At 44.0% G+C, this 11,397-nt stretch overlaps 1 protein-coding gene across 1 annotated transcript; it reads left to right on the top strand.

Moving 5' to 3' along the window:
• The first annotated feature begins 2,952 nt into the window (after positions 1-2,952).
• LOC139908894 (uncharacterized) lies at positions 2,953-11,337 on the top strand. The gene is made up of 7 exons (XM_071895753.2): positions 2,953-3,245; positions 3,849-3,951; positions 4,432-4,527; positions 5,295-8,849; positions 9,238-9,298; positions 9,982-10,106; positions 11,043-11,337. The coding sequence occupies exons 1-7, from the start codon at positions 3,201-3,203 to the stop codon at positions 11,069-11,071; spliced, it is 4,014 nt and encodes a 1,337-aa protein (XP_071751854.2). The 5' UTR covers positions 2,953-3,200; the 3' UTR covers positions 11,072-11,337.
• The last annotated feature ends 60 nt before the right edge of the window (positions 11,338-11,397 follow it).

Genomic DNA, 11,397 nt, shown 5'->3' with positions numbered 1-11,397 from the left:
TTCAATCCAAGCCCACCTTGGATAAACATCAGCTATATTGGAGCTTCACTGGGCCATGAACAGGAGGAAGGGCAGCTGGGTAAGGAGCAGAGGTCGGAACTCGAGTCACAGTTTGAATTGCTTGAGATTTGACTTGATGCATGAAGAGAAGACTTGAGACTTGACTTGGTTTCTGGTGACTTGGGACTCGACTTTGACTTGTACTTTGATGACTTGAAAAGGTTTCTAAAGTCTTGACTTGAGATCTTGTGTTTGTGTAAATGACTTAGATTGAAAGTGATGAGATTTGCTCCACCAGACGACTGAATTTAAATTCTGTTTTCTGAATTTGTATGGAATAATCGAATTTATTGAAGTTGAAACTGATTATAGAAATCAAACTCATGATGCTCTTACTAAGTTTTTATCCTATTAAAACCACATTGCATTGAAAAGTCCTAGACATTTAGTTTTCTTCAAGATATTAAATTGATACTGGACTCTTGATTTGTTCTGACTTGACTTGGTGTTCTACATTTAGACTTGAGACTTGACATTAATGACATGGACTTGAGTTGACTTAGTAATCTACATTTAGACTTGAGACTTGTGCCTCAAGACTTCAGACTGACTTGGGACTCAAGGGAAGTTGACTTGGTCACACCTCTGGTCAGGAGAAATGAGTTCCTTCCTATCAGCATGAATGATACACACACCTCCCATAAGGATTCTATTGATATGAATGGGAGTTCCCTCTCTATTTACTCCAGTTCTGTGTTGTGCCTGTGCATGCTGCCATGCTTGTAAAGGGGGCGTTGTCTGCTTCACTTGAACCAAGCTGCGTCAAGTTAACCAGATTAAGCCAGGATAAGACCAGAAGTTAGCCAGCTCTGCCTTCAAAACAAAAGCCTAAAAGATTAAGTAGGTAGTTGGCAGATAGGAGGTTAGTTATGTAAGGATTTCCTGGAGGCAGAAATAATCTGCTGAGTTACTGGCCACTGGTTTAGTTAAAGCTCGATGGGCAGTAACATTAGACTGTAGTTTAGAGCAGTGCTTCTCCTTTTTGGTTTGTGATCACATAAGAAGAAGCAATGCCTATTCTTGACCCCCCATAACAGGCTGCATATAAGCTACAGAGTGGTGAACAGTTCAAACAAAGAATTAATTCCCTTCTCAGGTTGTTTCATTTGATTAATTATCAGGAGGCCTAGTGGCTGAAAGCTATTCAGAATTGCACAAGAAATCAACAAAAAACAGAAGAAAAAAAATAGACATGAATAAATTTGTATAGTAGAAATAAGTTTTTTCCTGTCCCATAAATCATCTTGCGACTCCCCATGTTCTCATGACCCCCTGAAGGGGTCACGATCCCCAGGTTGAGAACCACTGGCTTAATGAACTGAGTGAAAAGACAAGGGGTACAAGAGAAGGTAGCTAATATTGCTGCTAACTGAAAAAAAACACAATCTAGCCACACTAAGTTTAGTTAGCCTTGCTGACCTTCCTATAACTAGCCTATACAGCCTACAGCTATCTCAGTGAACAAGTTAGCTAGCCAGCTGACTTGATAGGTCATGACCGCCATGGAGTCATTCCTATGTTCCCAGGGTCCTATGTTCCCCAGATTTATATGGCACATAATGGGAACATGAGAAAGGGTCCTATGTTCCCAGGGTCCTATGTTCCCCAGATTTATATGGCACATAATGGGAACATGAGAAAGGGTCCTATGTTCCCAGGGTCCTATGTTCCCCAGTTCTAGGGTTAGGGTTAGGGTTAGGGTTCTGTGAGGTTTGTAATTTGACGGAAGAAGGATTGTCCCGTCCCCTGAACTAATGTCAGAGTACGTCGGCCCCCTTGTAGTCCTTAAAAAGCCGGCCTCACAAGATGTTATCTGTCAAAACCTCGTAAAGCCAGCCATATGAGTACATATTGACACCTAGAGACCTTCAAAATCAAATAAAATGATAACCATTGGGTTTGTTATGTTTATATAGCTGTTTTGAAGCCTTGTTCCAATAAAAAAAAACTGGATAATATTTATGAAATATTTTAACTTGAAATGGGTCAAATTTGACCCGAACACAATAGGCGGGTTAATGTGTGTTAACAGAATATTGAACTGGGGAACATAGGACCCTGGGAACATAGATACGCTCCCACTGCCATGGTAACGAATGAATAAAAAAATAAGTCTTTGCCATTTATATTTTGACCAGAGTTCCTTCTTTGCATTTAAAGTTTGCCACTTAGCAGTCTTGCTACAAAAAATCGGTTTGTAAAGACTCCAATTAAGTTATTTCTGCCTCTGAGAAATGTCCAGGCTACTAAGTATTGGTGTGTGAATGACGAAGCCGTATGAAAACAGAGGACATATTGGGAAAAAAACAGTGATTGTATTTACTAGACCAGTGATTCTCAACCTTTTTCATATCAAGGACCACATTAGGGCCACAGACCCCCATTTGATGAGATTTTGCCTCTTGGACCCAAATCTGAGAATATTTTTTTTATTGTTTTCATCAATTCATTCATCAATTTGCTGGGGACCCCCTGGAACCCTCTCAAGGACCCCTGGTGGTCCCCGGACCCCCCGTTGAGAACCACTGTACTAGACTCATCAAATATGTTGCTTATTTTCACGTTGGCACTTTGTATTTGTCAACAAACGTTGCCAACACGTTTGTCATTGAGGATTTTATTTTGATAATCCTAACCGGAAGTACTATTATTTTATTCTGGTTGACTTGACGTTGGTGTTGGAGGACTAAAGGAGCTTTATGTAACTACGGCATGCTGGAGAAATACGCAGGACAGCTCAACTAAACTAAACCATTAGATAACAAGCAAAACATCAGTATGTAGTCTGGTAACATTTACTTAGATGCATCGCTTTAAATACGCATTTGTGCATATAATCCGTGCATGGCGACGTAGCTAGAGAGTCCTTATCGCAGCGTTTGGATCGTTTGTTAGTATTTATTGCGCTTTATTGTTTTTGCAAAGTTGGGAACATTTTTCAGCTGCTCTTCAATTATTCCCTGGTCTGTTTACAGCGAGAAAACAGAGCAACACTGCCATGGTGGAGAGGAGTTTGACTCAGGACATTTAGTACTTTCCCAGACCGACTGGACAGACTCTACTAACACTGTACAGACTCTACTGTACACTCTACTCACAGAGACTGTTTGTCTGCTTTATATATTTTTATTCAGACAACCATGGCTGCTGCTCTGCTCAGAGGAAGAACAGGATTATGTGTTAAAGTAAGTAGGTCTAATCTATCTATCTATCTATCTATCTACATCTCTATATCTATTTCTTTAGTAGTATTCATTTAGGCCTGTGTTTTTTTTCTTGAAATCTTGAAAAGGGATAGATGAACTATTTGAAAAATAAAAATAATTACCTGGGCTTCACCTTCCCTATGTCCCTTTAAAAAGCTCTGGTTACCCTTTAAATGCAATATACTGTTATTGGTAGCATGTGATATTGATAATCTAGGAATTTATGATGATTATTATTATTTATTATTATTTATTATTATTATTGTTATTATTTATTAAGTTATTACACTTAAACTTACTCATTGGAAGCTGCTTTGGATAAGAGCCTCGGCTGTTCTAAAATGTAAATATAAAAGAAAACATAACTCCAGGTTTTCTTGAATTGAACATTATATTAAATATGTTGAATTGACATGAAATCCATTCAAAATTCATCGTATATTTAAAGAGGTTCATTCCAAAATGATACGTCCACCGCCGTGGGTCTGCACCATCCTTCTTACTCCAATGGACATTTGTTGCAGTTTAAATACATTAGAGATGATTTTGTGTGTGTGTGTGTGTGTGTGTGTGTGTGTCCAGTGTATTCACAGGGAGTTGTGTAGACTTGTATGGAGACCGCAGATCGCTCTGTTCAGCTCCAAACCATCAGACCCCAGAAAACAGCCACGCAGAACACACATCAGTAAGACACACACACACACACACACACACACACACACACACACACACACACACGCACACACACACACCTGCCTCCGCCTTTCTCTTCTTCTGTCAGGCTTTTTCTTGCAGTCCCACTCGCCCACTGTCTCCTATTTGATCGCATTTTCTTGTGATGTTGGATAATTTATTTTTTATTTTATACTGTTTTCTTCTATTCTAGAGGCTTGTCCTGGTAGGTGAATGTATGGAGAGAGTAGTTAGTGGTTAGAAGGGACATGCCACCATGTTGGAAGAGTGACAACTCAGTAGACTTTTTAGTGACACACTCCACACACTTTTAGTGACTCTGAGTATCAACATTGGACTATCCAAAAAAAAGTGTGACCTTATTATTATTATTATTATTAAAATGTATATATACCTACTTTTGAAACACCTGGTATTCTATGCTATGCTATTATGTCCTTAGTATGTATTTTAACTATTCTATTCCTGCCAGAGAAAGCCAAACCCCAGCCAGCTGTGGACATCCCTAAACTCCTGGAGCAGCTCTTCTCCCAGAGGAGACCCGACACAGCGCCCCCTGCTGGTAAAGGTCAGCACCTACAGTCTATTGTACCGGGTGTCAGAAAAGTCCCAATATAGGGTCTGGAGTCAGAGGGAAATCTCAGACTCCAGAACTCTGTAGAAACTCTCCTTCAAAAACACAAGTTCAGTATGATCACCGCCAACTCCCAACACAACACCACTTTGTATCTGATTTTGGAATTTCACAGTTCAGTTTTTTCCTTCAGGTAGCCCTAGAGAGCATAATCGAGAAAATTCAAATCAAGGTATCTGGGGATCCGCTCTATCAGCCCCCTCCTCTCTGTCCATCCATCAATTAGAAAATGTGTGAATCATCCATGAACTGGCAGTATGTAATGACGGGCGTCATCCGACCACATAAGATGTTACTTATCCCTTTGATTCCAGGCTTTTTCCAACACCCTGTATTGCTGTATTTATCCTCTGGTGCTGTATGGACAAGTACTGTATAGACTAGATTATTAGAGTCAGATAGAAGAACCAGGTTATGTAAACTGCTGGAACAACATGGAAAAGTACATACTATTGTAAACTAGCATGGATCCAAAAACTTCCTCTGAAATTGGCTGAAAGACAGTATTTCTACTAGCCAAGTTAATTGACTATTAATTCATTGAATCCCTCAACTTTGATACAAATGCTGATCTGTTCTACTGCTGTTTCTGCTGTTGTACTGAGTGGTTTTACTTATTCCTCTTCTCCCTCTCTCCTTTACCTCCTTCATTCTCCTCTCCTCCTCTTCCTCCACCTCTCCTCCTCCTCCTCCCCCCACAGCCTTTGCTGCCCAAGCCTTCGCCAAACCTCCTCCTCAACACCAAGCCCCCCCCAAACCTCCTGCCACCTCCTCCATAAAGACCTTTCACTCCTCTTCTAAGCCAAAGCCGGCGGCGTTCGCCTCTCCTGCTGCTTCTACTCTTAAACAAGCTGATGATGTTCCCACCAAGGCTACTCCTCCTTTCAAAACTGCCCCAGCATCTCCTCCACCCGATAGTGTACCAGTATCACCAAAATCAGAATCCCCTCCAGTCCCAAAATCATCTACTGGGGTTTCTACCAAGACTTCACCTTCCTCCGAAACAACCTCACAGACTCCTCCAGGTTTTATTGGGGCATCTAGTGCTGATGGTGTTTCGGACACAACTACACCTACCACCGCAACCTCCGTACCCCCTCCAACCAACCCCATATCTGTCTCAATAGAACCAGAAATAACCTCAATAGAACCTCCAGCAGCTGAAACAATAGAAGCCAAAGTAGAGACCTCTGTTGGGTCAGTAGAGCTCACTGCTGCCCCTGTTCCGCCATCATCAGCTGACACAGTAGAGAGCAACATAGAAACATCAGAATTTACAGCTGCCACAGTAGAACCTTTAATTGAAACTGCAATAGAACCAACAGTAGATGCGCTCTCCTCTCCTCTGGAATCAGTAGAATCTAGAGCCGCCTCTGTTGAAAGTACAGTAGAGCCTACAATAGAAGCCGCAGTAGATACAGCAGCTCAAGCAGCGCAAACCGACAATACAGACTCAAGAGCCGATACCTTCGCACATACTGCCTTAATTGAAAATACAGCTGAATCCACAGCCATGTCAGTAGAAAACAAAGTAGAATCTACAGTAGAAGCTTGTAGTTTATCCTCAGGGATGGTTTGTGGGAAGAGGGAGGAGAAAGAGGAGGAGAGAGCAGTAGAGGAAGGGATGAGTGTGGCAGAAGCCATGACTCTTGAGTCGGTAACGCTGGCTGAAGTCAAGGCTCTGGTGGAGTCTCTACAAACCGACGTCCTGCTTCAAACTAAATCCACACTAGACGATAAAGCGGAAAAAATAGTCCAGGATACTTTAGTCCAGACTGGGAATGCAGCCGAACGTGCGACTGCAGCCGAAACTGAGAATTTAACCGTAGTGCTTTCAGAGAGGGACTCTCTGTCTGAAGACGTCGAGGCGTTAGAGGCTGAAACAGACATTTTAATGGAAGAGCTTTTCTGTTCTGTTCCCGAAGCGGTTTCCAGAACGCCTGCCGGTCTCGAGCCAAGCTCAACTTTTCATTCCACAGCCTCTGGTCCACCCATGGGAGCCAGCGGAGAGCTAGTGGTGCTTAGGGTGAAGGAGGAGGAGGCGACCGAAGCAGAAGCCATGACCCTAGAATCGATAACATTGTCAGAAGTTAAGGCCCGAGTGGGAACCCTGGAAACGGATGTTCTGCAGGAAGCGAAGACCGCGCTCGAGGAAGAGGCTGAGATGCTAGCGAAGGAGCAGAAGATGGGAGAGAAGACGGCGACTGAGGATGCCGCTGTATCCGAGGAGACGACGGAGGCCGAAATTTTAACGCTGGAGTCTCTCTCTGAAGCCACCGACGCGTTAGAGGCCGAGACGTCCGTCGTTCTGGAGGCCATGTTCTGCTCTGGGCCGGGACCAACGGACTCTTTCCTCGTCGGACAGGAACCCGGATCACAGTTTGGTCACACAGAGGCGGTAAGAGAGAAAGCGATTGGCCAGGAAGCAGTAAGAGAGTCCGCGATTGGTGGAGAAGAGGGAAGAGAGGAGGAAGGGAGCGTTTTGGAGGCCATGACTCTTGAGTCTGTAACGCTGGCTGAAGTGAAGGCTCTGGTGGAGTCTTTACAAACCGACGTCCTGCTTCAAACTAAATCCACACTAGACGATAAAGCGGAAAAAATAATCCAGGATACTTTAGTCCAGACTGGGAATGCAGCCGAACATGCGACTGCAGCCGAAACTGAGAATTTAACCTTAGTGCTTTCAGAGAGGGACTCTCTGTCTGAAGACGTCGAGGCGTTAGAGGCTGAAACGGACATTTTAATGGAAGAGCTTTTCTGTTCTGTTCCCGAAGCGGTTTCCAGAACGCCTGCCGGTGTCGAGCCAAGCTCAACTTTTCATTCCACAGCCTCTGGTCCACCCATGGGAGCCAGCGGAGAGCTAGTGGTGCTTAGGGTGAAGGAGGAGGAGGCGACCGAAGCAGAAGCCATGACCCTAGAATCGATAACATTGTCGGAAGTTAAGGCCCGAGTGGGAACCCTGGAAACGGATGTTCTGCAGGAAGCGAAGACCGCGCTCGAGGAAGAGGCTGAGATGCTAGCGAAGGAGCAGAAGATGGGAGAGAAGACGGCGACTGAGGATGCCGCTGTATCCGAGGAGACGACGGAGGCCGAAATTTTAACGCTGGAGTCTCTCTCTGAAGCCACCGACGCGTTAGAGGCCGAGACGTCCGTCGTTCTGGAGGCCATGTTCTGCTCTGGGCCGGGACCAACGGACTCTTTCCTCGTCGGACAGGAACCCGGATCACAGTTTGGTCACACAGAGGCGGTAAGAGAGAAAGCGACTGGCCAGGAAGCAGTAAGAGAGTCCGCGATTGGTGGAGAAGAGGGAAGAGAGGAGGAAGGGAGCGTTTTGGAGGCCATGTCGCTCGAGTGGGTGACGTTGGCTGAAGTCGAGGCCGTAGTGGGAACTCTAGAGAGTGCGGCTCTGACCGAAACCACGGCTCAGCTGGAGAAAGAAGCTGAAACGCTTGCCAAAGACGAGAAGATGGAGACGAAAGAGGAGGAGAGGAAAGAGGAAAAGACTGAGGCTGAGGTTGAGTCTCTGTCTCTGCCTGAAGCCGACGGCCTGTCCGAAGCGCTACAGGCGGAAACAGACGTACTGATGGAGGAGCTGCTCTTCTCCGTTCCTGGTCGCGTCGCGGTCGTAACAGAGGATCCGATTGGTCAGGAGGTTGTCAGAGAGGATGTTTTGGATGGAAACGTAGCAAGCGAGACCCCCGTTGGTGTAGGAGAGGAGACATTAGAGAGGGGGAAAGGACAGGAGGAGATTATAGTAAATGAAGCTCTAACTTTAGAGTCGCTCACTCTGTCTGAGATCGAGGCGCTGGTGGAGACGTTAGAGATGGACGAGTTAACTGAAACCGAAACAGATCAGCTGGAGACTGAGGCTGAAACACCGGCAGACGAGACGCAAATGGAGCAGGAGGCGTTTTCCGAAGTTGCCGAGGCAGACGTTCTCTCTGAAGCCGAGATTTTAACCAAAGCCAAAGTTCTTGTTGAAGCGGCGGACGCTTTAGAGGCCGAGTCAGCTGTTTTCCTGCACAATCTGCTCTGTCCTGTCCCAGGGCTCGTTACTACGACAACGGTCGCCACGGGGTCAGCTGCCGTGGACTCGGCAACTACAGACGCACTTTCTCCTCCCGCTGCTCCTCTGACGGAGGTGCTGGGACGGGAGGAGGAGGAGGAGGAGGGAGCAGGTTCTCCTCCTGCTGGGACAAGAGAGGAGGTGGAGACAGAGGAGGGAGAACAGACCGAGGCCTTGGGGATTCATGAAGGTACAGGATAGGGCTGCAGCTATCAATTATTTTCATTATTGATTAATCTATTGATTATTTATTTGATTAATCGATTAATCATTTAGTCTATAAAATGTCAAAAATAATGACTAATGCCAAAGTATTCATTTTATAATGATATGAAACAGAGAAAAGCAGCAAATTAAGGGTATAAATAAAGGTAATAAAGGTAGTTTTACTTTTTTAAAACGATTAATCACTTATGAAAATTCTAATTAATTTTCTGTTGATCGACTAATTGATTAATCGACTAATCGTTTCAGCACTAGTACCAGGACACACACAAACACACACACACACACACACACGCACACACACACACACACACAGGTTGTGTTAACAGTAATGTGTTGCTCTTGCCCTCCAGGTTTGGATCCAGTCCAGAGACTCTTCCTGGAGAAGATCAGAGAATACAACAACAAACAAAGGTAGAGAGACAGACAGTTTTCCTGTTGAGCTCAATGGGAATATTAGTTTGGAGGTCTCACACTGCTGAACTGCCACTGTGTAACCTGAAGAGTGGGGGTATGAGGACAATACTCTTTGGCTTTATATATGAGCTAAGGGCCTTGATTCATTTATTTATTCCACATTAGGGTTTGACTGATATGGATTTTTGAAGGCTGATAACAATTCTGATATTTTTGGATTGAAGCTGCCGACTGACAATATTTTGTGCCGATATTCAGTACCTTCATATTGAGCCATTTTTAAGCGAAAAAAAAAAATGACAAGGTTTCAGTTTTTTACCCCAGAATTTTATTCACGTCAGGGTGGAAAAGGCCTCTGTTTAGACCCTCATGTGACACTAAAACTAATTGTTTTACTTTTATTGTTTCACTGACAGATTCGTTCTGTCACAGCTCAGTTGAACTTGCCAGCCACAATAAGCACCACAGAATTACAATCCTTTCATTTCTCCCATCCTCCTCTCCTCTCTTCCTGTTTCCTCTCTTCCCGCTTCCTGTCTCCTCTCCTCTCCTCTTCTTGTCTCCTCTTGTCTCCTCTCCTCATCTTGTCTCCTCTCCTCTCCTGTCTCCTCTCTTCTCTCCTCTCCTGTTTCCTCTCCTCTCCTCCTGTCTCCTCTCCTCTCCTCTCCTCTCCTCTCAAGGTTGTGTGGAGGAACAGTAGAGGCGGGACCAGATTTTGAGAAGCGCCTATCAGAGGAGAAAGCCAAGCTCCAGAGACTTTACGGAGGAGGAGACCTGAGCAGCTTTCCTCAGTTCACCTTCACCGGTGAGAGAGACGGAGAGAGAGAGAGAGACAGACAGAGGGAGGTGGGAGGGCAGTGACAGAGTTTGTACATCTGAATACACAAGGAGTGTGTTTACATGCACACTAATAACCCGGTAACTGGGAATAATTGGCAATTATGGCAATAATTTGACATGCGCTCTAGTAATGTGATAATGGGGAAAACTCGTTTACATGATTCAGTCATAGCTGTATTTCTCTCCTTAAAGAAGTGACATAAAACTCAAACTTCCTGCCGATTGTTTTGCATTTTGAATGTTTGTGGCTATGCGCACATGTAAAAAAACGAAATAAATCAGACTACGGTATGATAATAATACTCAGACTATGGGTAAACATGCGCAGAATAATTCGAAAGATTGGGCAAAAACCTAGCTGTGTTAACCGGGTTTATCATAATGCGAGATAACGACCTTTATCTGATTAAGGGAATCGCACAATGCTGTTTACATGAACACTTGAATAATCTGGGAATTGCCTTAGTCGGACTATGATCGGTTTATTATTAGCGCTCTATATCGTGTAGCACTTGCCGATCAATAGGCATTTCTCGCTATACTGACTCAGAAAATGGCACGCTGGAAATAAATGAAACTAAATATATTCCCAAATGTACAGTAACTTACTGCTGCTCTGCTTTCTACAGCCTAAACTGGACCAGCTTGTAATTATTCAGTAATGATTGTAAACTTACGATATTAATGTAGTACTTGTTATGATACCATTAATTACTCATTATTAGCAGAACTTACCAGCTACTTCCTGATAATTTCTATGTAATGACACAGTAATTACCCTGCAATTTGTGCACTGTACTGTGAAGTGTTACCTTTTTCACTATACTGACTTGCGCTGGGAAAAAATGAAACTAAATTTATTCCCAAATGTACAGTAACTTACTTCTGCTCTCTTTTCTAGAGCCTAAACTGGACCAGGACCCCAAATGATCCATGACTGCTACCTCCTCCTGCTCTTCTTTGTTATCTTCCACTTTTCTCCTGTCTCCCATCATCTCCCTCCTCCATTACCTTCTCATTTCATTTCTTCCTCTGCCGATGAGAGAAGAGGAGAGACAGAATGAGCGAGCAAGCGTGTAAAGTTTGTGTTTGGGGTGACGTGGAATAACAAGGGATATTGTATTGACTGACTGTGTTTATACTGTGCAACGATGATAGCAAACAATATATTTTATTTTATTAAAGCAGCACTTTGAACAGAACGAAAGTCTGATATGTCGTGATATTCAGGAGGTGTGTGTGTGTGTGTGTGTGTG

This window comes from Centroberyx gerrardi, chromosome 15, assembly GCF_048128805.1.
Source record: "Centroberyx gerrardi isolate f3 chromosome 15, fCenGer3.hap1.cur.20231027, whole genome shotgun sequence".
Lineage (NCBI taxonomy): Eukaryota > Metazoa > Chordata > Actinopteri > Beryciformes > Berycidae > Centroberyx > Centroberyx gerrardi.
The sequence above is the reverse complement of the archived record's forward strand: the minus strand, read 5'-3'. Positions and strand labels throughout refer to the sequence as shown.